The sequence below is a fragment of the Polypterus senegalus genome, chromosome 15, assembly GCF_016835505.1.
Source record: "Polypterus senegalus isolate Bchr_013 chromosome 15, ASM1683550v1, whole genome shotgun sequence".
NCBI lineage: Eukaryota > Metazoa > Chordata > Cladistia > Polypteriformes > Polypteridae > Polypterus > Polypterus senegalus.
This window is the reverse complement of record NC_053168.1, coordinates 9,132,481-9,159,854: the sequence shown is the minus strand read 5'-3', so window position 1 is coordinate 9,159,854 and position 27,374 is coordinate 9,132,481. Positions and strand designations below refer to the sequence as shown.

Below are 27,374 nucleotides of genomic sequence, written 5' to 3'. Positions count from 1 at the left end.
ATTACACACAAAATTTCCCACCACAACACATTTTATCATTCTGGTGTACTGAGCATTGCCTGATGGGAGAATAAAGGAATGTAAATGCAGTTAGCAGAAGACTGCAACATCACAAAATGTGAACAAAAGTGAAGGAGCCTGAGGACTTACTGAGTCCACGACAGCAGAATACTGACAGATGAACAAGATGGGAACTTAGCTTGTGTGCAGTGAGAGCCCACTGCTAAGACCCATCCATCCATGATCGATTTTTTATATCCCACTCATCCAGGACAGGATTGTGGAGAAGATGGAGTCAATCCCAGCAAGCATTGGGCACAAGGCAGGAACAATCCACAAAAACATGTGCTTAGTAAAGTGCATAGTATGTATACAGAGGGGCACCATTTATGTAACTGAAGGGTCGCACACCACCTGTGCCAGTCGTCAAAATCTGATAGTAATGTATGCACACCGTTTATGAAAACAAAAGTGCACCGAGGGGGGGACTCCCCCACCTGCCCGGACTTTTAAGTCTAATCTCCCCCCAGACCAAGCCCCTCCCCCTCAAAAGAGGGCTCCTAATTTATGTTGACTGGCACTGGTCATGACTACCAGCAGCCCTGGGTTCAAGGGAGTATGGCTCCTGTAGCAAACCAGGACCATGACAAATTGACCAATCAGATTGCTTGGAGGAACCAGAGACACACAAACACACACACCTTCACACATGTAAACATTACCAATTTATTATATAGTAGATAGTGGGTATTAAAAATGGATGAATGAATGGATCTCATTTGCCCCTGTATTTTGGATCTCACTTGAACTTCTATAAAGTTCTAGTTTCCCCTTAAGGACTAATAAAGTACAACTATCTATCTATCTATTATATAGTGCCTTTCGTATTATCTATTATATAGCACCTTCCACATCCATCTATCTATTATATAGTGCCTTTCATATCTATCTTTCATATAGTGCTTTTCATATCTATTATATAGTGCCTTTCACATCTATCTATCATATAGTGTCTTTCACTTCCATCTATCTATTATATAGCACCTTTCATATCTATCTTTCATATAGTGCTTTCATATCTATTATATAGCGTCTTTCACATCTATCATATAGTGCAATTCACATCCATCTATCTATTATATAGTGCCTTTCATATTTATCTATCAGTAAATGCTAACATTATTCAAAGTTATTGTCTGTTTTTACATGCATTTTTATTACTCTTTAACTTTTTTTTTTTGTATCAGTATGATGCTGCTGGATTATATGAATTTCCCCTTGGGATTAATAAAGTATTTATCTACAGTATCTATCATATAGTACCTTATACATCCAACTATCCATTATATAGTGGCTTTCATATCTATCTTATTTGTTATATAGTGCCTTTCATCTATCTGTCTATCTATCTATCTGATTTTCCATTCCTGTCTATGCCATGTTTTCGTCCACTGGGATCCTGAGGTGGCTCGTCGTGTGGTGGGCTCGGCAGGACGCTCTATCAGTGTAAATTCCCAACCTGTCTCTCCTGTTAGTCCAACGTGAGCTGGCGAGTCGTGAGATTAAAAGGCGATTTTTAAGAGCGCCCTGGCAGCTACTGCACTACGCGGAGCGCCGACGTCACTGCTACCGTTTCCTCCTTTTAATTTCCCCCCATATGATCCATCGATCAGCGAACAAAGCGCACTTCGGCTACATGTGCATATTGGCGAGCTACTTGTCCTTTTTTTTTAATGAACTGATTATCGCCTTACAAATTCTAGCGCTACTGTAGGGTGGGGCTTTTATTATGAAAGGACGCTTCAATAAAACGGGCCTCTCCCGGGAGGGGAGCTTTAAGATCTGATTGGCTTTACACGCCACAAAAAAAGGAAAAAAAAAAAAGAAACGTGCGCTCTCTGTTCGCATTGTTTGGGTGAAATGCCGGCTTTGCAAACTATTCGAGGTGCACTTGTGGAACTTTTGGTGCGGTTGTGGAAGCTAGTCATTGTTCTGTTGTGTTAGCTGCTCAAGGAGTTAAAGAAAACTTTTTTGGGAGTCTCGGAATGCCTGAAAGGACATGTATGTGCGTGAAAGCGAGTTTAGGGGGAGGAGAAGGAATTTGAGGACCTGGGCGGACAAGAGAGAGCGAGCGAGCGAGCGACTCCCCTCTGATGTGACGAGCGCTGCGGAACTCGAGCGGCACTCACGCCTGAATGCGGACAGCTGAGGAGAGCTGCGGGGCCACGGTAGGTGTGTTTAGGGGTTTTATTTACAATTCTTGTTGTATCGTTTGAGTCATTTTCATATTGATTGAGTTGAACTGTGCTCTGCTGCTGGGGCAGTACTGTGTGCTCGCCTTTATAATGGATATGTAAGCCAATCGGGGAAGCTCTGCAGCGCGCAACGTGGACAATGCTGACGAAAATAATAATAATAATAAAGCGCTGCTAAGTAATCGAATGAGGCAGAGAACTCCTGCTGCGTGGCGTCACAGAGCACAGAGGCTGACAATTTGTGTGTCTTGGCTTATTTTCTGGAATCTGTGTCACAATGCCTAGCGTTTTGTACTTTTCTGCTGCAAACATATAATAAAATCTATAGCTGCCCTATCCGACAACTTTGGGGAGAACGCTAACCGTCCCAGTGTCGTGCAGAATTCAAACCCAAATCTGTGTGCTCGTTAGTTACCCAAACGAAACAGTCTTTCTTAAGGTAAATGTGGAAGTGCAAAAGATTGATTCTAACATAATATTGGGAGGTGATCGTAAGATCACATTTATTTTCAGTTTGTGTGTTATTGCATCGAGAGTCGACTGTAGCTGCAAGAGTAGTTTAGGGTGATGTTAACACCCCTGCGGAAATACCTCGCAAGTGTCAAAATCACTTCAGAGTTTATCTGCTGTCACCTACTGACCGGTAGCCGATGTAAAAAAATAAAAATAAAAAATGTCAGGACTGTGGCTGCGAAACAGTTTAAGACGGGGTAGGGGGTTTGATGGATTTACATTTTATTGGTTTGTGCGGTTCCACGTTGAACCATCGATGCACAGACAACTATTTTTTTGGGGGTCCTTTGGTTATGAAATTGGTTCTCAGGGCTTTGAAAAGGATTGTAACATTTTCAGCAAGCGTGACGGGGAAGGCTTTGGAGGCAGTGGCTTCAAATCCCACTTCTGTCACCGTGTGACCCTGAGGAAGCCAATTCACCTGCACATGCACCAAAGAAAACAACTGTAACCAACAGCATCTCTCAAAAGTTGTAAGTCACCTTGGATAATGGCGTCATCCAGAAAATAAGTACACTCTTTAAAAATATAGGCGCCCCGGGGTTGGTAGGCGACTTCGGAGCGGTGACATAGAAGAACCAATTTTATTGGTTCCCAAAAGACCCTTTCAAATGAAGGTCCCAGAAAGAACCCTTTATGTATTTAGCTCTTTCACAGACTCCATACACTAAGTAACCATTAATAGATAGTAGCAGATGTGTAAAATACCAACGGGTTCCTAATTTTAAAAGTAACACTGGCAAAGTCCAAGTGTTTTTAATCTGTTGGTGTCCTGCTGGGCACTAGAGCCATTTAAGACGGGGCACTAGAGCCATTTAAGACGTTTTAGAGGCCCTGAGCGCTTTTGGTGCCCCCATATACTATATATATATATATATATATATATATATATATATATATAAATAATGTGTGTATATGTATGTACACCGATATATACACATACATGAGCCCATTTGAAGCTTGCAAATCTGTTATCGACTATTCACTATTATTTTAAGGTGACCGTTAATGATTTTTTGGAAACCGTCACGTGGGCTGTCCTTTTGGGTACCTTTTATTTTTTAAAAGTGTATCGCCTCCCGGAATTGAACAAAAATCCTCCATTTTTTAGCCGCCCAAAACTCGAAGTAGTACAGACCCCCCGATAAAAACAGACTTCGATTCCATGTGCAGTCGTCCCGGGTCTTTAGTTTTATTTGCGTCTACAGCACACTCGCTGGATATGTACACAAGTGTCCCCGAGTTGTGACTTTGAAAAGCAGGTCACTCTGGGTTAGGATAGCGCAGTTTTCACAATTTCCTCCCTCCCGCATTACCGTAGTTTCTGGTTTTTCTGCTCCACCGGGTAAACCACGACGTGCCTGTTCATTTGACGACTCCATGGCGGTCCCGGTTGGGTCCTCCTTCGCCCCCTAGTGAGTGGATTTGACGCGCCGGATGTTTCATAGCTGAACCCTGTGGTAAGGCTTTCCTGCCTTACGCCCGATGCTGCCAGGGCTGTACGCGGGTTGCGGTTTTGCACTCAAATAACCGACTGCGCTATCAGAGCAACTCAAAATCTTGGAAACTATTACTTTTTTTTTTACCCGCAGCTGTCAATTTTTGATTCCTTTTTAAATGTTTAGTGCCAGCTGGGATGTCGGCGCCTCACCACGTATGAGTCCAAGATTCGTTATATGTGTAGAGTTTGGATGTTCTCCTTGTGTGTGTGTTTGTATGTGTAAATCTTTTCTAGGTATTCAGATTATTTTTTCTCACGTATCCCCAGAATCGTCCCATAATTTGCTAATGTGGGGGGTGTACGGGAGCCAATCCCAGCTGGCATATATGAACAAACTCTCGAAAAGGCGAACACCCGCCCAAACACACGCATACACCCCTCAAACACACAATTGTTCCGCGTTGGTGTCACCAATCCTCCTAACTTGCATCTCTCCGAGCACCGGGAGGAAACCCAGGCAAACACGGGGAGAAAATCCAGAGTCCACGTGGGGGGGCTAAGAACGCAATGCTGTGGTCTCGCTACTGCTGCTGCCACCACGCTGAACGCCCCCTAACCCCAACTCCTCCCAGAGTCACGCGTGTTCGGCATAGCCGTGCGTGATGTGTGTAGACAGAGTTGACACCTCGGAACCTTTTTGAAAACTCATCGGCAGTGGCAGCGCGCGGAAACGTTCCAAAATAAAAGTCCCGTCGGCTGTGCCAAAAAAAAAAAAGAGCCCGGAGTGACGCCCGTTAACGACCTGCAGTTGCACTCTTTAACATTCAAGGTATCAGGGTGGTCCTTCAGAGCGATGCCGTGGGGGACCCAGTTTGGCTTGATAAAAGGCCCATCTACACGATGGTTGCAGAATGAACCTTTATTTCTTTAGATCCGTAACGGGCTCCATAGGGTAAATAACAAAATAGACAGCAACGGATTTGTGAAATACCAGTAGCTCATGATTTTTAAACGACTGTAGCTAGATAGGAAAACGCAGGCTAAATACAGGTTTTCTAAATCTGTTGTTGTGCTGCTCGGTAGCCTACTACATATTAAAGATTTCATTTTTTTTCTCTACATATTAGAACGTTTTTTCAAAACTGGAAGAACTGCCTATATATGCAAATAACCCGCCCCAGAATGCAATGGTGTTACGAGAAACCACACAACCCCAGTAAAAGAACCATAAAGTGTCATTAAAGCACTGGGACTTTTGAGAGTGGCAGAGCAGAGAGTGTTTTTTTTTCCTCCCCCGAACACGTGTTGGTTTGTGTACTCCGAGAAGAGGGAGCCTGCTGCAATGCGTGACAGGACCGGCGGGGGCGCTAGAGTCGCGTAGCGGGCTCGAAGCCGCGTGTTTGTGCGCTGAGCAATTTAAAAAGATATTTACTTGAATCATAAGAGTTACAGTATTAAAAAAAAAAACACGTCATAAAATGTATACAAGAATGCAAATGAAACGTTTAAATATTAATATCAAATATTAGAATAAAGGAAACAAAAGACACAAGCAATAATAAACTCCGTAAGTGTATAGAAAATCGTTGAATAACGGACTGGAAGGCTTTGTGGCTGATCATTCACTGCCGAGACTTTTTACATACGCCAAACACTTAAGTAAGGCAAAAGTTAAATAAGAGACTACAGCTGATCCCTTTGGACACTTACCAGTGAATTATTTCCCAAAGTTTTAAAAAAAGGTAATCGGAAAAACAGTGGTATAATCAAAAACGTTATTCTCATTATAGAAATGGCCTTTTAAATGAACCTTTTCGGCCCTGACAACCTATTACCTGTTACATCTATGCAGCCATTTTTGTAAAGCACAGGTACGTTATTAGCGCAGACTGGAGAGAGGAGGCAGTTGCTTTGGGTGTCGCCGGGTGGCATACAGTCCGCGAAAGACGGAAGTAAAAATGGTCGCTTCTGTGCACCACATAGTAAGTAGCTCCACTTCCAATTTTATTTCCTCAGGAAGATGCAAGTATTTGGCAGCTATTGTATAATAATGATAATTTTTTGACCATCCTAGACACCCCAAAGGTAGAATATCTCACAAAATAATTTTCCCAATAAAAAAAGAAAAATCCAGGGTTAAAAAATGATTAAAAAAACGCACTGTTTAAACCTCATGCCAAACTGTGTGCAGGGCACAGCCCTTATGGTGGGCACTGGCTCAAAGGGGGAGAAGAGAACTATATGGGACACGATTGATTAATCTTGGGTATAAAATACTGCCTTTTGAATTATAATTATTACTATTATTATTGGAAAACCTGAATGGAATTTCTGGGACCTTATAATATTTGAGACCTTATAATCTTTCTATATATAATACGCTAGCGTGGCTGTTCGATTGTCTGTCCAGGATTTTAAATCACCTGTAGCTCACAACCCGTTTGAACTAATGACCTGAGATTTGGTACACAGATACTACATGACGTCGACTGTCCGCTTTCGGGGTGATGACTGACTTCCAAGGTTATTCCTCTTTTTATTTTATTGCTAGCAGGGCGGCAGTGTGGTGCATGTGTACGGGCACCGTTCTCATTCCCTACCACCTTCGCCATCACTCGTCATTCTTCAGGCAGATTGAAGACTTAAGTGAAAAATTAAAGAAAACGTACTAAGTAAGTGTAACACAAACACCGACTTCATCAGTTTTAATGTGGAAAGATGTCGACGAAAGAAGAGAAGAAGTGGACTGCTAGGGTGGAGAAAAGAAGAAGCAGCTCAGGAAACAGCAAGCGCATCAACCTCTGAGCAAACGAATGATAAACGTACAGAGAAAGAGGAGGATAACTAGGAATGCTCAAGTCAAGTGCATATTTTTACATATTTAAATATTTATTTAGTGTACAGGCCAGTCATGATATTCAGAAACTTTGGAGGGCATCTGTGAAGTCTTAGGTCGGGGTTATACTTCATGCGATGAACGCTGAGAGCGCGTGGCAGCCATGATGCGGCCGCATACGCGTTCTGAGTGTGAAGTATAAACGAGCCCTTACGATGCCTCACAGGGCAGCTCGATCAACCGAGTTCGAACGCTTTATGAAAATCGACAAAGGCTGCAAGGAAACTCTGCCGATATTTGCGTTTCCACTCCATGAGCACTCTCAGTACCAGGATGTGGTCGATGATAGGCGTAAAACCAGACTGCTCCGGTCGCTGGTAGGTGAGCAGGTGATCACGGATCCTATTGAGGACGACCCAAGTGGGGACGTTACCCGGCACCAAGAGCAGCGTTATCTCTCTGTAGTTATCACAATCCAGGTGATCACCCTTCCGTTTTCCAGTCAGTTGGGATGATGCTCCACTCATTGTCTTGCCACACTTATTGAATGATCGTGAATATTTACCCGTGGCAGTTTGCTATTGGATTGCCGCTGACGGACGGCCTTATATGGGCAGGCGCTAAATTACAAACGCCAGCGACAGCCTGTCTATGAACTTAATTTAAAGTGTAGGTTTACATCGTGCTTTGTTTCCGAAGTAGCAGAACTCATGAATATGGTTGTATATGTCACTCGCCGCTTCTTATTGTTTAGCTGCCTTCTCAATTATATAATGCATGTTTTCTTCAGCGCTTTTTGGGCCTCTTCCTGGTTTTCTACGTACTGCGTGATTACGAGGAAGGCGTGATGATGTCACACGAAACTCCGCCCCCACGGGTTTCAAGCTCATCTCCATTACAGTAAATGGAGAAAAACAGCTTTCAGTTATGACCATTATTCGTAGAATTTTGAAATGAAACCTGCTTAACATTTGTAAGTAAGCTGTAAGGAACGAGCCTGCCAAATTTCAGCCTTCTACCTACACGGGAAGTTGGAGAATTAGTGATGAGTGAGTGAGTGAGTCAGTGAGGGCTTTGCCGTTTATTAGTATAGATTTCTTCAGATATTTGTTTCAGTGGCACCTGTTGTTGTGAGGAGGCTCTGTGGTTTAATTTTCCCTTTTTCATCGGCATTCAAGTGTTTCTGGACTCCTATGCATATGTTTCATTAATTTATTTTATTTTATTGCTGCATGGTGTGCTATTGACGCTCCCATGGCCATTGAAGACACTGTCGGCGGTGGCCAGGGGGTCCACATTGGCACTCTGACTGGCATGTGGCTACGCACCAAGCTGCAATGCGCTGTGTGTCCTGCCATCTTTCTCTCCTGGCCAGCATTAAGTTCTTCACCGCTACAGATCAGTGGGATCGGACCACCCAGACTAACCTCCGCATATGTATCAATGGGTGGCCAGGATCCTGCTGCTGGTTAATGGGTTGTCCATCCTTGGATCACTTGTAGTAGGTACAGACCGCCCCACGAGAGCAGCCATTTTGTAAACGGTCTGACCCCGTCTTCTGGCCATCACAGTTTGGTCCTCGTGAAAGTCGCTCAGATCCTAATTCCACACGTCGGAGCATTCAGCACGTCACAATCAAGAACTGACAGTCCACTTGCTGCCTGTGACGGGTGCCGTTGTAACGAGATCATCCATGTTGGTCACTTCATCCTGCCGGTGGTTTTGATCGGCGTGTGCTTGTAGTGTGTTAGCTGTTTAGGTCAACGGGGATCCAAAATGTCCCCGTCACTCATCATGAAGAAGCTTTGATGCGGTTTACACCGCGCTGCATGTCTTCAGATTCCACGGTGGCCAGCGAGGATTTGGTGCATTGTGGGTTTGAGGCAGATGACGCTCAAGGGTTAAACCTTCCCAACCTGTATTCCGTGAATTCCTTTGTGGGATTTAATGTTGGTAATTGAATCCTCCTGCACTCGCAGGCCCTCCGCCTAAGGGTGAAGTGCAGGGTGTGTGTGTGTATGTGTGTGTGTGTGTGTTTGGTGATTCTAAAATGAGGGCCTTCGGCAGCTTATGGGGGCCTCACTGCAGTGAATGGTGCTGAGACAGCAAAAGCACGCCAGGCCCTCTGAGTCTGTCGAGGTGGAAACGGCATCAGCCGGTTTGATCCTGCGTGTGTGTGTGTGTGTGTGTGTGTGTATACGGCTCAGAAAAATGAAAGGCACCCTTTTTAATGAGTATATGATCAAGTCAGTGACACTTGTGGGCTGTCAATCTGCTCAGTTCAGTATCAGAGGGGCTTGTTCATCAGTTTCAGCTGCTTTGGTGCACCAGAGGGGCAACAATGAGACGACCCCCCAAAACCGGAATGAATGGTTTAACAGGTGGAGGGACGCCACTGACATTTTCTCCTCCTCATCTGTTTTTTCACTCGTTTTGCATTTGGTTACGGTCAGTGTCACTACTGGTAGCATGAGGTCACACCTGGACCCTACAGAGCTGGCACAGGTAGTCCAACGTCTCCAGGATGGCACATCAATACGTGCCTCCCATTGCCAGAAGGTTTGCCGTGTCTCCCAGCACAGTCTCAAGGGCATGGAGGAGATTCAGGAGACAGACTGGCAGTTCCTCTAGGACAGCTGGACAGGACCCCTCGTAGAAGGTCCTTAACCCATCAGCAGGACCCATCGGTATCTGCTCCTTTGGGTAACGAGGAACAGGATGAGCACTGGCAGCGCCTACAAAATGACCTCCAGCAGGCAGGACACTGGTGTGAATGTCTCTGAGCAAAAATCAGAAACAGACTTCATCAGGGTGGCCTGAGGGCCTGACAATGTCCTCTAGTGGGCACCGTGGAGCTCGGTTGGCATTTGCCATAGAATACCAGAATTGGCTGGTCCACCTCTGGCGCCCTGTGCTTTTCACAGATGAGAGCAGGTTCACCCTGAGCACATGTGTCAGACGTGAAAGGTCCTGGAGAAGCCGTGGAGAACGTTATGCTGCCTGCGACATCGTTCAGCAAGACCGGTTTGGTGGGGGGTCAGTGATGGTATATTTGGGGAGGCATATCCATGGAGGGACACACAGGCTAGACAACGGCACCGCAGGACTGCCATTAGGTATCGAGAGTAAATCCTTGGCCCCATTGTCAGACCCTATGCTGGTTCCTCCTGGTGCACGACAATGTCCAGCCTCATGTGGCGAGAGGATGAAGGAATTGATACCATTGACTGGACCCCCTGCCACGCTCACTCGCCTGACTTCAATCCAATAGGACGCCTCTGGGTGGGATATTATGGTTTCGCTCCATCTGACACCTCAGCCTGTCCAGGAGCTCAGTGATGCCCTGGTTCAGATCTGGGAGAAGATCCCAGAGGACACCATCCACCATCTCTTTAGGACGTTGTCAGGAATGGGGTGGGGGGGTGGCATACAAACTACTGAGTACCATTTGGAGTTTCTGCAATGACATTTTGGCCAAATGGACTCACCTGCCTGCCGCCTCATTTTTTCCCTTTCATTTTCGGGGTGTCCCTCTGTCGGTTCATCACTTTCATTTCCATCCTTTCGTTCCTCACACATCACCACATCACTCCGTAGCAGTAGAGAGATCCAGCAGGAGTTTTTTTTCCCCATTGAGATCTGATGGGTTTTCAAAGTGTGCCTTTCATTTTTTTGAGCAGTTTATATTGTGACGGACACCAGTGCTAAGTTGTCATTCCAGCTGGGATAACCTCAAGCACCGCCACCACCACCCTTACCTGTCAGGGAGGCCATTGAAGTGGATGGACGACTGGGGGGAGTTGCCTCCCAAGAGTACGTGCTCCCCCGAAACACTGGATGGCAGCACTCCCGAGCCAGTATGCCCATTCCTGTACCTGCAGGGCATGTTGGGAGTTGTGCTCCCGTGGGGCAGCCCTGCTGGATTCCCTGAGTGTCAACAGGAGGAGCTGCTGGGGAGGGCTGTCCCTGCTTTCAGGGGCTTCCTCTTTGACACCAGAAGTATTCCTGGGTCTGACATTAAAAGGGGCCACCTCTGTGCACTGAGAAGTCGGAGTCGGGAGGAAGCGGATGAGACTGCATGGCAGGCGTAGAAGGAGAAACGTGTTGGGTGGTCTGGAAAGAAAGAAACGGAGACCAGTGTGAAATAAAGGCCTTGTGTTTGAACCTGGGACTGTGTTTTGTCTTGGTGGGCTGAAACACCCCCTTACCTGTGTGTGTGAGTGTGTGTATGTATACTGTAATATACATCGTGCCTAGAAATATTCACCGTTTTAGAAGCTCTCGCAGTTTGTTGTACAACATTTGAATCCCGGTGGATTTAATTTGGCTTTCTTGATGCTGATCAGCAGACTTTTAATGTCAAAATTAAAGCCAATTTCTGCAAAGGGCTCTAAATTAACAACAAATATAAACTGCTCAAAAAAATTAAAGGAACACTTTGAAAACACATCAGATCTCAATGGGAAAAAGAAATCCTCCTGGATATCTATACTGATATAGACTGGGTAGTGTGTTAGGAACGAAAGGATGCCACATCGTTTGATGGAAATGAAAATGATCAACCTACAGAGCCCTGAATTCAAAGACGCCCCAAAAATCAGAGTGAAAAAATTATGTGGCAGGCTAGTCCATTTTGCCCAAATTGAATTGCAGCAACTCCAAATTGTACGCAGCACTTTGTATGGCCCCTGTGTTCTTGTATACATGCCTGACAACATCGGTGCATGCTTCTAATGAGATGACAGATGGTGTTGTGGGGGATCTCCTCCCAGATCTGGACCAGGGCATCACTGAGCTCCTGGACAGTCTGAGGTGCAACCTGGTGGCATTGGATGGACCAAAACATAATGTCCCAGAGGTGTTCTATTGGATTTAGGTCAGGAAAGTGTGGTGGCCAGTCAATGGTATCAATTCCTTCATCCTCCAGGAACTGCCTGCATACTCTCACCACATGAGGCCAGGAATTGTCGTGCACCAGGAGCCACTGTACCAGCATAGGGTCTGACCATGGGTCCAAGGATTTCATCCTGATACCTAATGGCAGCCAAGGTGCCTTTGTCAAGCCTGTAGCGGTCTGTGTGACCCTCCATGGATATGCCTCCCCAGACAATCATTAACCCACCACCAAACTGCTCATGCTGAATGATGTTACAGGCAGCATAATGTTCTCCATGGCTTCTCCAGACCCTTTCACTTCTGTCACGTGCTCAGGGTGAACCTGCTCTCATCTGTAAAAGCACAGGGCACCAGTGGTGCATCTGCCAATTCTGGTATTCTATGGCGAATGCCAATCGAGCTGCATGCTGCTGGGCAGTGAGCTCAGGGCCCATTAGAGGACATGGGGCCCTTGGGTCACCCTCATGAAGTCTTTCTGGTTGTTTGGTCAGAGACATTCACACCAGTGGCCTGCTGGAGGTCATTTTGTAGGGCTCTGGCAGTGCTCATCCTGTTCCTCCTTGCCCAAAGGAGCAGATACTGGTCCTGCTGATGGGTTATGGACCTTCTATGGCCCTCTGCAGCTCTCCTAGAGTAACTGCTTGTCTCCTAGAATCTCCTCCATGCCCTTGAGACTGTGCAGGGAGACACAGCAAACCTTCTGGCAATGACACGTATTGATGTGCCATCCTGGAGAAGTTGGACTACCTGTGCAACCTCTGTAGGGTCCAGGTATCGCCTCATGCTACCAGTAGTGACACTGACTGTAGCCAAATGCAAAACTAGTGAAGAAACAGTCAGAAAAGATAAGGAGGGAAAAATGTCAGTGGCCTCCACCTGTTAAACCATTCCTGTTTTGGGGTCATCTCATTGTTGCCCCTCTAGTGCATCTGTTGTTAATTTCATTAACACCACAGCAGCTGAAACTGATTAACAACCCCCTCTGCTACTTAACTGACCAGATTAATATCTCAGAAGTTTCATTGACTTGATGCTATACTCTGATTAAAAAGTGTTCCTTTAATTCTTTTGAGCAGTGTATATATATATATAAGATATGCACTTGTGTCACAACATACATGTAAGTCACAATGATGACATACATGATAGTCGAAGCATGTCATAAACTTTGTTTAATTGTGTGTAATGGAAAGTCAACATACGAAGTCGAACTTCCATCACATTTTTGGAGACCCGAACCAACTGGTTGCCTAAAGGGCTTCCAGCAGTCGAAGTGTGTGAAGGGCAGGCCAATGTGACGACAGAATCTCTTCCATCTTTTTGATTTCCAAGATCCAATGAAAGGAGAATACCAAGAAGAGAAACTGAGACAGTTGTATGTATTCTGATTTGTAAGTTACTTTGGATACGAAGTGCCACCTTGTAAATCTGTGGTTTTCTTTTTTTTTCCCTCCTCACACAGTTAGGTTTCACTTGTCTGCTAAGCGATTACTAACAGCTTTTCCTTGTTGACTCAGACTTGTAGGACCTGCAGGCGTTTGTTTGAAAAGACGCCGACTACTTTTTTTCACAAGTCACTGGCCTGTGCTTGTGGGACGTCGGAGGAATCCTGGTTTGTGATTTTAAAAGTCCCGTGAGCGAGAATTGTGCTCTTCACTGCAACGTGATCTGCCCAGCGTGGCGCAGACTGTAAGTGCTTCTTTAATTTTAGTAGCGGTGAGTCACAGACCGCTGGGGGGATCACCCTGTATGAGTGCCCCCCGACTCTAAAGATTACGCAATTGAAGATTATGACTGAGCTGTCCTTAGCTAATTGTCCTCTCATGCTGTTGTGAGTGATGCGCATTACAACCTACATCTACTGATACACTTGGGCACTTCGGCGGTCATAACTTGGGGGTCCCTCGCCCAGATGACCCAACCAGGGGTGATTTAGTTCCCGGCTGGTGCCCAAGTATGCATACATAGATAGGGAGAATTTTATTTGTCCCCAGGGGGAAAATTTAGCTTTTTAATCCACAGCCATCTTGAAATGTTTTCTGATCCCTCTCTGATGGATTTACTCTCACACCCACCTGTGATGTCCCCGTCACTGTAGGCCTTACATAGTGACAAGGCTACGAAGCATCTGCAGCCCACCCCGCCATGTGCACCACCCCAAGTCTGAGGCACTAATCCTTCAGCCCAAAGTACTTTTCCTCCAACCTCTCCTTGTAAGGTGCTGGGAGATCCGTCATGACCATCTGTTTGGGACGATGTTGAGTCTCAGGGTGGCCTCTGCAATGTCTGTGAATCCAAGCTGCTTCCTCAGGTCTACCTTTAACTGTAAGTCAGGTGTCATTCCTTAAAATTCCCAACCAATTTGGGCTGCTCTCCAGTTCTGACAAAGGCAATCCTCTGTAAAGATCAGACCAAGCGCCTTGGACCAGTGAGGCAGTGATGGATCTACCATCGGAGTGATCCAAGAGTGCGGCCAGGGGCCTGAGAACAGTTTATATGCTGTATGTAACAAAAAAAAAAACATATTTCTTAAGTATCAGGAAAATGTGCACTTTTGGTCTACTTTGACCAGAGTTAAAAAAAGGGAGATTAAGTAATTATAATTATTATGTAATAATTACAATATCTATGGTAATGAACTGAAATGAGACACATGTAAAGAGTTGAGGTCTCCCCAGAGTACCCTGTTTTAATAGCACCAATCCACCTTAATAAAAGCATAAGTGCCTGTGTATCTGTCCAGTTGTGTTATCTCGGCCATTCTAAAAGATGACGCATCACAAATGTTTTTAGTAATGCAATTCATGGCATTTGTCATTCCAACAGATGGCACATCACAAACATTTGTAATAATAAAATGCTCTGTATTTGTCATTCCAATGTATGGCGCATCACATACATTAATCCTGCTTTTATTTATCCCATACCAAATGGCATATTACAGAGACATACACATTGCATGGTTCACTACAAACATTAATTCTGAGGTTTATGTTGATTATTTAAATTTTGACCCATCTTAGACGAGTAGCACAGCTAGTCCCCCTTAACAAAAGGATCTGTGTAATTCCAAAAAATGCTGCATCACAACTATTTGTAGTAATAAAATGCAATGTATTTGTCATTCCAACAGGTGGCACATCACAAGCATTTGTAGTAATAAAAATGCATTGCATTTGTCATTCACAAACATTAACATTGCTTGTATTTATTCCATAGCAAAAGGCATAGAAGAGAGACCTATGTATTGCATGTGTGTGATGCACGTTAATGCTGAAATGTACTGTACATTGATTATTTAGATTTAAGCCTCTCTTAGACGGTTAGCAGAGCTAGTCCATATTAATTAATTATTGTCGTGTGTGTGTCTGTGTGCTATGTCTCTGTCATTCCAAAAAACATTGCATCACAAACATTTGTAGTAATAAAATGCACTGCATTTGTCATTCCTACAAGTGGCGCATCAGACACATTTGTAATAACAAAATACACTGAATTTGTCATTCATGCCAATGACGCATCACAAACATGACAACACCTTTTATGAATCCTGTATCAAATGGCATATGACAGAGACATATGCATTGCATTTGTCATTCCAACAGATGGCGTATCACAAACATTAACATTGCTTTTTCCATACCAAATGGCATATAACACACATATACACCTTGTATGGTGCCCTGGAAATGTTAACGCTGGGTTCTATGCTGATTATTTACATTTCCACCCATCTTAGTCCGGTAGCACAGCTAGCGCTCTATGAAAAGGGAACAAGAAAATCGGCTCTCATCGATCCTTCCATTGTAGGGGTCTGTTGCTCCTTTGGGTTGATGTGGCTCCAGCAGAGGTGGGCCTGTTCTAATGAACAATGACTTCTGAGTATTTTGTTCCTTATATGGTGCTGTGACTAGAAGGGGCGGGATTTCCTGATGTCGTTGTACCTCTAAAGCAGGGGTGTGCAAAGTCATTCCTGGAGGGCCGCAGTGGCTGCAGGTTTTTGTTGCAACCCAGTTGCTTAATAAAAATCACTTGTTGCACTATAAACACTTCTGCTTCATTTTAGGCCCTGTTCACACGGGCGTTAAATATAATATTAATATTTTTATGTTTTCATATACAACATATATATTTTCATATTGCTTATTTTATTTTATTGTCTCATGTAATTTGTAAACCATGAACCTATTAATTTATGTTCTAATATAATATTTGATAACGATTATGTAGGGGTCAATCCATGGGGGCATTTCAGTGCATAACACCGGTGTAAGCGCACACCCGACTACTGTTTCCTTACCTCAAAGTGACAAGTAGTCTCTCTTGGCTAACACCAAGTCGCATATTGGTTGATCGGCGTGCAATGTGGCATTGCACCAGCTGCAGCAGACAATCAAAAGTGGAAACCGACATCCGACAGTAATTAAAAACTTGCGGAAATTTTCGCATTTCTTCATAAAGCACAAAAAAACTTCCTTTAACCCGACGTTGTGCAGTCAGAGGATGAACCCAGTAGCGGCGATTTTTTCTCCCTACGCCAGATACGCAGTATTTTTAAAACAAGAAGATTAATATCTAAAATAGCAAAATGGTCCATATTGAAAGGAGGCACCTCAAATAAAACGACAAGGGCTTTCATATCCAGTTCCCGACACTGCCTCCACAGGTTAACACACAAACTACAATTTGGGCTGCAGGCTGGCGTTAGATAGAGACAAACGAACGCCGGTGTAGAAGTCAATCGATCGCCACCACAAAATGCAACATAAACGTCTAGGACGTTCAGAGCAAGTTCGTTTATCCAAAAACTTAACGCCCGTGTGAACAAGGCCTAAGATGCAAATGACAAAAGAAACCAGCAGTTATCCATTTTGCTTGTTCCCTTTTACACCTGTGTGTATTTATCGTGCACTATTTGGTTTAATTAAATACTTGGAAGGAAAGAGAAGCGAAAAAAGTTAAGGGTTGAGAATTACCCATCCGTTTTATACTTCAAAGTATTTGGATGATATCCTTAGAATGGAAAAAAAAAATCTAGGATATGAGAATGACTTGACATAGCAGAGTTAAAGCACTAACAAGCCATGAAATGTAATTATTGGCAAGGACTGTTTTCTAATTAAGCAACTGGGTTGGAACAAAAACCAGCAGCCACTGCGGCCCTCCAGGAATGACTTTGCCCACCCCTGCTCTAAAGTCTCCTTTTCTGGGTGGAAGAGGGAGAGAAGTTCATGTGTGTGTCTCACCCCAGTCTGCCCGTCACTTATTTTTGTAGTTGAGTTTACAGTTATGTGAAAAAGAAAGTACCCCCTCTGTCAATTCTATGGTTTTACATATCAGGACATAAAATAAAAACATCCTTAGAAGGTTCAAAAATTATCTAAATGTAACCTCGGGTGTAAAACGACACACCGCAGATTCCACCGTGTCACGATTCATTTAACAAAAACGAAACTAAAATGGAGAAGCCATGTGTGAAAAACAAAGTGCACCCCTATGAGTCAATAGCTTGTAGAGGCGCCTTTAGCAGCCATAACTTGAAGTCTTCGTTTCATGTCTCACATCGTTGTGGAGGGATGTTGGCGACTCTTCTTTACAATGTCACTTCAGTTCATTGAGGATGGCGGCCATTCATTCATGCACAGCTCACTTAAGGTCCCACCACAGCATTTTGAGGTCTGGACTTGGACTGGGCCATTGTAACACCTCAATTCTGTTGTAGATTTGCTGGTGTACCTGGGATCGTTGTCCTGTTGCATGACCCCATTTCAGCTAAGCTTTAGCTGTGGGACAGATGGCCTCACATTGGACTCTTGAATACTTTGGTATACAGAGGACGTCGTGGTCGTCTGGATGACTGAAAGTTGCCCAGGTCCTGTGGCTGCAGGTCGTCATGCCAACTGTCAGGCACGCTGGTGGAGGACTGAAGTGTTTTGCGTTGAGATGTTGTGTTTGGTTGTGGCCAAATGTGGCACTCGGCATTCTGGCCAAACATCTCCACTGTGGTCTCGTCTGTCCAAAGGACATCATTCCACAAGTCTTGTGGTTTGTTGAGATGCAGCTTTGCAAAACCAAGCCGTGCTGCCATGTTCTTTTTAGAGAGAAGAGGCTTTCTGCTGGCAACCTTTCCAAACAAGCCACACTTGTCACCTCTTTTTGTAATTGCACTGTCACATGCTAACTGACGCCTGTAGAGTCAGAGACAGAGCCCTTGGGTTTTTTTTTTTTGCATGTTCTCTGAGCACTGCAGGGTCCGACATTGGGCTGAATTTGCGGAGACGTCCACTGCTGGGAAGACTGCCAAGTTTCCTGACTGTTTCCCCACTTGTGAATAAATCGTTCTCACTGTAGAACGACGGACTTCAATTTCTTTGGAGATGGCCTTATAACCCTTCTCAGATGGATGGGCAGCAACAGTTGCTTCTCTCAGACCATCGCTAATGTCTTTCCTCCTTTTTATTGTGTTAGCACACACCTGAAAGCTCCAGACCAGCAAACTGACAACACTTGATTATCGAGGTGGTCACGCTTGCCGAAGATCATTTAATCGAGTGCGCTGGATGAGCAGCTCCTGGCTTCTTAATTCTTATGGAAGCAGTAAGGGTGCACTCAATTTTTCACACGCCGCTTCTGCATTCTTGGCTTTGTTTTTGTGACATAAATAATGACGCGGTGTCATACGTCATGGGTTGTCGTTCACCTGAGGTTGAGTTTAAGACCTGTTGACGACCAGATGATGTTTTATTCTGTCCTGCGAATTCAAAGAGGGTTTGCGCTCGTTCTTTTTCAAATAACTGGATGTCCTGAACTTAATACTGACGATTTCTGTTGCTCTTTGGTGCGGGTGTGTTATCGTGATATTTCCCTCTACTTACCCTTTACCTATTTTCTTCAGGGATAAGTGTGCTCCTCAGGTTCGTTACCGCGTTGTTCTGCTGTCGTACTTTAAGATCCACACACACACAGACCCTGACCACAACAGTGCCGTATGAATAACGTGCAGACAGCTGGTTAATCTCTAGCACTTCAAACTCCACAAGTGCCTTATGACTAACACATCCACAACTTATCACTCTCTTAGCACTTCAAGAGACTCTTGCTTCTTATCGGCACAAGCAACATACGATGTTTTAAAAACAACAGGGAAAATAAGTATTGGACGCGTCAACGTTTTTCTCAGTAAATCTGTTTCTAATCGGGTTCTTGACATGACGTTTTCAGCAGATGTCGGTAACAACTCAAGTAATCCACACATACAAAGAAATCAAAGCAAGTAAATCCTTACATGAAGTTATGTGTAATAAAGTGGAGTGACCCAGGGAATACGTATTGAACACGCTTACTGAAATGTATCTCATAATTAGTAGAAAAGCCTTTGTTGGTGATGACAGCTTCAAGACGCCTCCTGTATGGAGAAACGAGTCGCATACATTGCTCAGCTGTGATTTTTGTCACAGTCTTCCACCAAATCTGGAAGGTTCCGGTGGCCTCTTTTATGAACTCTGACCTTTAGTTCTTTCTATAGATTTTCAATTGGATTCAAATCGGGTGATTGACTGGGCCATTCTAGCTTCATTATTTTCTTTATTCTCCGACACTAATTGAGAGTTTCCTTGGCTGTGTGTTTAGGATCCTTGTCTTGCTGAAATGTCCAGCATCCTGATAGATGGCAGCAGATTCTTATCAAGAATGTCCCGCTACATTTCTCCATTCATCCTTCCTTCAATTCTATGAAGTCTGCCAGTACCGTCATGTTCCCACCTCCAAACTTCACACTTGGTGGGGTGATGAGCAGTGCCATTTCTCCTGCAGTGACATCCAAAGAGTTCCATTTTACTCTCCTCTGACCAGACTCTATTCTCCCAGCATTTCATTGGCTTCTCCAAATGTTTTAAATGAGCTTCGATGTGCTTTTTCCTCAGCAGTGGAGTCTTGTGCAGTGTGCGGTGTGCATTGAGGCCATGGCGGTGGAGTGCATTACTTATTGTTTTCTTTGAAATGACTGGACCTGCTAACTCCACTCCAAGAGTGGTCCTTGGCTCTTCTGATTATTCTTTTTACTCCTCTGTCAGAAATCTTGTAAGGAGCAACAGGTTGTTGCCGGTTTATGGTGACATGATGTTCTTTCCACTTCCGGATTAACATTCAGATGTTTAGAGATACCCTGATGGCATTGGTGACAGACGTTTGGCCACAATAAGGTTGTGAAGGTCTTGAGAGAGCTCTGTGCTTTTACCCATTAGGTGATGTTTCTTGTGTGACCCCTTGGGAATGAGAAATCTTTTTATAGGCCATCAGGATTGACAAATGTCAGCTGCTTTTTTGGCATTCCAGGCCTTTTTGCACCTCCTTTAGGTATTCAATACTCTATTCTCTGTCTCATTTCATTTTACTACGCAACTTCATTTATGGACTTATTTGTTTTGATTACTTGGGTTGTAACCGACATATGGTGAGAACTTCATGTCAATAGCCCCAATAGAAATATATTTACTGATAAAAACATTGACATGTCCAATACTTCTTTTCGCCGCTGTACACAATTTGTCACTCTCAACGCTACAAGAGACTTAATTATTGTCAGCACAAACAACATACAATGTTTAAAATATATCTCAGACCTAAGTATTGTTTGGTCTCTAGGAATATTTTCAAACATACTGTACAGGGGCTGAACATCCTCAGCTAGAGGCCATTTATCAAACAAGAATGCCTTACTTTACATACCGTTTCCTACTATTAGGTGGTGCTCTCACCCTCAGCCTTAATAAACCTTGCAGCTCAGAGCGTATGGCAAACTTCCAACTGCCCCAGGCGCTCTTAATAAAAAATTACCTTATTACCTCAATCACTCTAGATATGAAGACAAAGTAGTATAGAAAGTTAAAAGCAACGTGGTATTTATTAAAAAGCAATAATACTAAGAGAAAAGCATAAAAGAAAATGTGGATAGCAAAGTCTGGATATACATGCAGTGAAACCTCGGGTCATGAACGTCTCGGAACAGTTACAAATTGGGTTACGACCAAAAAGTTCACCAAACTGTTGCATCTGTTCACAACCACACACTCGGGTGACGAACAATCCAGTTTCCCTTCCAGTTCGCACGCGTTCAGTCTCTCCCTGAACAGTACGTTGTTCTCCGTCAGACGTGCATTGCACAGAGGGACTTTACCTTAAAACTGTAATCTCCTCTCCACCCAGCTTCCTGCTCACTTCCTTCATGCCAGAATTCGACTCATGCAAGGTTAGTTTTCTTGGTTGTTTATGGTTAGTTTTTGTATAAATTTTCATTTTTTTCCCTGTGATTAAAACTCATTAAATTTTTTACAGCAAGCGGTTCGTAAGGCTGTAGCGTGAACTCTTGCAGTGTTAGTTTTCTCTGTTCAAGGTTTTCTCAGTGTTATTCAATGTTTTTACATTTAGTTTACTATTACACTACACAAAATTTACACAAAAAATATATATTTACATACAGTTCGTACGGTCTGGAACGGATTAATTGTATTTACGTTCAATCCTATCGGGGAAATTACTTTGGGTCATGACCAAATCGGGTTGCGACCAGAATTTTGGAACAAATTACGGTCGTGACCCGAGGTTCCACTGTAGTCTTTAGAAAAAGCTTACGAAAAGATGTCAAAGATTGAATGTCCCAGAGCAGCTTGTTGATCTGTAGCCCTCGAAGTTGTTCATGAGATGCTTTGCTGGCAATCCGATGAAAACGGCCACATGTGGCTGGCGCCCTCTTTTGATGTCGCTGTTTCCTCCTCCTCTTCTAACATTGCTCTTCAAAGGAGGCGTATTTATTATAAAATTCTACGTGGGGGTCTCGCAACATGTGATTGTTAGGCGTTCCGATTGGCTGGCTGTCAATATGCTGGATGAATTTACTCAAACTCTTTAATCTCTTAGAGTAGTCCGTTTCCCAAGCAGTACAGTTTTTGATGTTTTAAGAGCCTTCCTTTCTCAAGCTGTAAACCCAAGTCCTGGTGCCCACAGGTGATAAAATCATCACTTCAGCTTGAGGCGTCTCCTGAATTCCTGTTTCGTTCTGACAGATGGCACTGTGATTGATACTGGTACATTTCAGCCAGACAGAATGCCCTGATGTTAAACGGCCCATGCAAGTGTCCTGCATTTAAGTTCATCTTGTTTGACTTGAACAAAACTGAGACACAATTTGCAGATTTTTCCACACCACAGCAATGCCAGTCCGTATTTATTTGCTATGTATAGAACTTGTTACAGATCAGAATTCTTTCTGGAGCATTCACGTGGATGGTCCTCCAGGGCCTACATCCGAGAGTCGCCAATGGCTATAGATCAAGAGCAATGGATTCTACCAGGTAATAGATGCGTGCAAAGTTGTCTCTAAAGGCTCTACAGGTGGCCCTGCCTCCCTCGGACAAGTCTTAGTAATCTAAGAAGTGTGGCCCAGATGGCCTTGATGTTAAACTGTTTTCTCTTTAGCAAAATATGACGAAAACACATACCAAACTTTGCAGATTTTGCACAGCACAACAGCATGTTATAGGAGAAGTTCCAAGTCTCATGTAGTTTTTATTTTGTCGTGACGGCGTCATCTCGTAAAGGCTCACAGAGCACACAAGAGTACTAATAAGGTAGATAACAAGATCATTCTAGTTTGAGAAGAACTGGAGCAAAAATGGGTCCTGGCTACCACAATTCCTATGTATAGTTTAACCGTGCTTGGCAGCACTATGGTGTTCTGCCAGGACTGTGTGTGAATGAGAGGACCTGCTCCCATTAAGGGTCGCCACAGCAGATCATCTTGTTCCATATCTTCCTCGTCATCTTGTTCTGTTAAACCCATCACCTGCATGTCCTCTCTCACCACATCCATAAACCTCCTCTTAGGCCTTCCTCTTTTCTACTTTCCTGGCAGCTCTATCTTTAACATCCTTCTCTCATTATACCCAGCATCTCTCCTCTGCACATGTCCAAACCAACGCCATCTCGCCTCTCTCTGACTTTGTCTCCCACCTGTCCCACCTGAGCTGGCCCTTTAATGTCCTCATTTCTAATCCTGTCCATCCTTGTCACACCCAGTGCAAATCTTAACATCTTTAACTCTGCCACCTCGCTCTGTCTCCTGTTTTCTGGTTAGTGCCACCGTCTCCAGCCCATATAACATAGCTGGTCTCACTACCTTCCCTTTCATTCTTGCTGGTACCCGTCTGTCACAAATCACTCCTGGCACTCTTCTCCACCCACTCCACCCTGCCTACACTCTCTACTTCACTTCTCTTCCACAATCCCCATTACTCTGTACTGTTAATCCCAAGTATTTAAACTCATTCACCTTCGCCAACTCTACTCCCTGCATCTCACCATTCCACTGACCTCCCTCTCATCTACACACATGTATTCTGTCTTGTTCCTACTGACCTTCATTCCTCTCCTCTACAGAGCAGATCTCCACCTCTCCAGGGTCTTCTCAACCTGCTCCTTACTCTCGCTACAGATCACAGTGTCATCAGCAAACATGTTAGTCCACGGGGACTCTTGTCTAATCTTGTCTGTCAGCCTGTCCATCACCATTGCAAATAAGAAAGGGCTCAGAGCCAATCCCTGATGTAATCCCACCTCCACGTTGAATGCATCAGTCACTCCTACCACAGACCTCACCAGTGTCACACTTCCCTCATACATATCCTGTACAACTCTTACATACTTCCCTGCCACTCCTGACTTACTCATACAATACCACAGCTCCTCTCTTGTCACCCTGCCATATGCTTTCTCCAGGTCCACAAAGACTCAATGCAGCTCATTCTGGCCTTCCCTAAACTTCTCCATCAACATCCTCAACATTGCATCTGTGGTGCTCTTGCTTGGCATGAAACCATCCTGCTGCTCACTAATCATCACCTCACTTCTTAACTGAACTTCCATTACTCTTTCCCATAACTTCATGCTGTGGCTCATCAATTTTATCCCCCTGTAGTTACTGCAGTCCTGCACATCCACTTATTCTTAAATATCGACACCAGTACACTTCTTCTCCACTCCTCAGACATCCTCTCACTTTCCAAGATTCCATTAAACAATCTGGTTAAAAACTCCACTGCCATCTCTCCTAAGCACCTCCATGCTCTCATAGGTATGTCATCTGGACCAAAGGCCTTCCCATTCTTCATCCTCTTCATAGCTGTCCTTACTTCCTCCTTGCTAATCCGTTGCACTTCCTGATTCACTATCTTCACATCATCCAACCTCTTCTCTCTCTCTCGTTCTCTTCATTCATCAGCCTCTCAAAGTATTCTTTCCATCTGCTCAACACACTCTCCTCGCTTGTGAGTACGTTTACGTCTTTCTCCTTTATCATCCTAACCTGCTGCACATCTTTCCCAGCTTGGTCCCTCTGTTTAGCCCACTGGTCCTTTTCTTCCTCCTTAGTTTCCAACCTCTCATACAACTCATCATATGCCTTTTCTTTAGCCTTTGCTTCCTCTCTCTTCACCTTGCACCTTATCTCCTTGTACTTTTGCGTACTTTCTGCATCTCTCTGACTATCCCATTTCTTCTTTGCCATCCTCTTCCTCTGTATAGTCTCTTGTACTTCCCCATTCCACCACCAGGTTTCCTTTTCCTCTTTCCAAGCACCCTTCTTGTGTCACCCTTACTACATCTGCTGTAGTTTCCCAGCTGTCTGGTAACTCTTCACTGCCACCCAGTGGCTGTTTCACCTCCTCCCTAAACTCCTTGCAGTCTTCCTTTTTCAGCTTCCACCATTTGATCCTTGGCTCTGCCCTCACTCTCTTCCTCTGTCCTGGCTGTGACTGCTAATTACAATTTCTTCTCCTCTACCTTAGGCTGGCATTCTTCATATTTTTTCTATTTTGTCAGGCTCACCTGCTCCTTGCTTGACATCTTATTCCTCCTCCACCATATTAGGCAATGTTTTTCAAGTCTATCTATTATATAATCTTGGTGGAGGTTCACTTAAAAATGTTATGTTCTCCATATGTTGGAATTTTAAACTCAATTTTAACTCTTGGAAGTCGCTGCGACAGTAAAACCTACAATGGAAGATTCAAATAATTACAAAGATGGACTGAATTAAAAAAAATGGAGGTTTACCGGGTGTGCTTTGGTGGGTTCACAGGTATTGGCGTGTTTTTGTTTTGTATCTCTTCATGGCTTTTATACCGATTTATGTTTTAAGTGTGTGTGCTGCCACCATCTGTGCACCATCTGTATCATTTAACCACTTAATGTTTTCTGAAGTTTCTACCCAACAAGTGGAGATGAATGTCTGCCGTTGGCTAGGCTGGGCTAAGCAAGCTTCCTGTGACTTTTACTTCCGTGTTTTTGAGATTGAAAGATGAAGTTAATGAGGTTGGGATGAGAAAGAAGGAGAAGGAGGAAAGTCCATTACAGTTATTGTGCCTGCAATCACACATACAGACAGGTGGGGTGAAGATGGCAGTCGCTGCTCTCCTCATCAGATGATTAAACGCATCTCTTAATAAGATCTTTCTGCCTAAGAATACCAGAATTTGTGATTGTGTACAGTCGAACCCTATGGGTTCGGCATCCGCTGAGGAGGTACAAAAAAAATCCAGAAAGTTCCAAAAATTGACTTTTCTCTGTGCCAACGCAAATGAAGTAATGTGTAGGGATGCCGGTTCAGGGAGGAGACCGGGTTGGGCAGATATGCTGACCCTCCACTGTTGCCCCTCAAAGCTCATTAATGATCCTCCCACTGTTTACGCTTCTTTTCCCTCCTCCCCTATAGTCAAGTTTGATCATCTTCTTGATGCACCACCAGAGGCCCTGAGCAACTATGGCATGGCCAGCTTGAGGACCTCGTTTAACTACCTAATCGACAGTAGCAATGGGCGGTGGGAGCTCAGAGGTTAAAGACCCATTTATACCTGACGAGTCCATGTTGTTGCAACAGTCTGCTAGGGTGCGTGTGACATAAATTTTGTCATCAGACTGACCACAGTCCACCAGAACTTTGTGACTGCTTGCACGTCAACTGAACATGCTCTAGACAGGAAAACTGGAGCAACAGTTGTGTGAAGTGTCGCTACCAGCACAACCAACACAATCCACCATTAACAGCACACAGCAATTGCCAGATTTTCACAGATTCCTGATGAGAAATCCACCAGACCCTGGGTGGAGTTGGAAGTTTGTGCAGGCAGAAAATGGAAATATCTGTAAGATCAGGATGTGAAAGGGGGTAAAGTCGGGGGATTCCACAACATGCGTGGTGTAAATTCCTGAACACTTGAATAATAAACAGACCAGGGTGTACATCCTCTGTGCGTGATAGTGTCTTCAGCTGCCTGTGCCCGAGTAGAAGCAGGCCTTGGTAGCATAAAGTGCCGTCTCTCGAGGAGATCATTCAACTGTTAGATCATTTGTCTCTTGACGAAGTGGGCCACAAGGTCAGTAAAAACGAATCGAGCATTCGCACATCCATCCATCCATCCATCATCCAACCCGCTATATCCTAACTACAGGGTCACAAGGGTCTGCTGGAGCCAATCCCAGCCAACACAGGGCGCAAGGCAGAGAACAAACCCTGGGCAGGGCGCCAGCCCACCGCAGGGAGCATTTGCACAATAAAACGGAAAGTGGCCGCAAATTGTTGAGGTGTAAGTGGTGCTACCGATATGGTAAGTAATCTAAGAGATGACTTAAAGTATACAGCAGGATGTGTGAAGGTTATACAGGAGTTGAGTTTCCGCCGGGGGTCCTGGAATCAATCCCTCATGGATACAGAAGGGTGACAGTACTGGATTATACTACCAGTGTATGATCTGCTGTATTGTGCTCAAAGACTGAAACGTTTTGACTGCAAAATGAACCAAGTAGAAGGGAGAGCGGGCAGCGTGTGAGCAAGAAGGGCAAGCATGGGTCAAGACTGGTAAGGGAAAAACGATCTTTCCAGCGGAAAGCCAAAGCCTTAACACAAAAGGAAAATCAAATACCAAAATACTTGTAACACTGGTGTTCGGTTTCTTTTCCCCCTAACTATACACAAGATTTGTTTTTTATGTTTCTTAGATCCAAAGATAGGGTGATGAAGAGGGATGTGCACTGTAGCCATTTAATGCCTGAGGACCCTGACGTGGCAAATAAAACAAGTCTTATTTGGGTTTGTGGTGGAAGAGAGATTTGGGTGGTCTGATAACATTGGCTAAAAGCACCCAGATAGAAAGCGTATTTGAATTATTAATTAAACTTTCATGTAACCGTTTACTACTTTGGTCCTCCCTGTGTGGAGTTTGCATGTTCTCACCGTGTCTGCGTGGGTTTCATCTGGGTGCTCTGGTTTCCTCCTAAAGACATGCCGCTTAGATGAAATGGTGATCTTAAATTGTCCCTGGTGTGTCTTTGGGTGTGTCTGTGTGTGGGTGTGTGTTCACCTTGTGATGGACTGGTGCCCTGT

General features: G+C 44.3%; 1 protein-coding gene across 2 annotated transcripts in view; it reads left to right on the top strand.

The window, feature by feature from the left end:
• Positions 1 to 1,869: 1,869 nt before the first annotated feature.
• gask1a (golgi associated kinase 1A) overlaps positions 1,870 to 27,374 on the top strand; it is a 91,895-nt gene continuing 66,390 nt past the window's right edge. Inside the window, exon 1 of one of the 2 annotated variants that reach the window (XM_039737324.1) lies at positions 1,870 to 2,228. In XM_039737324.1, coding sequence (XP_039593258.1) covers positions 2,196 to 2,228 — 33 coding nt within the window. In that variant the 5' untranslated portion in view covers positions 1,870 to 2,195. Of the gene's footprint in view, positions 2,233 to 27,374 lie in introns of both variants that reach the window. The other variant, XM_039737325.1, reaches the window with a different exon arrangement.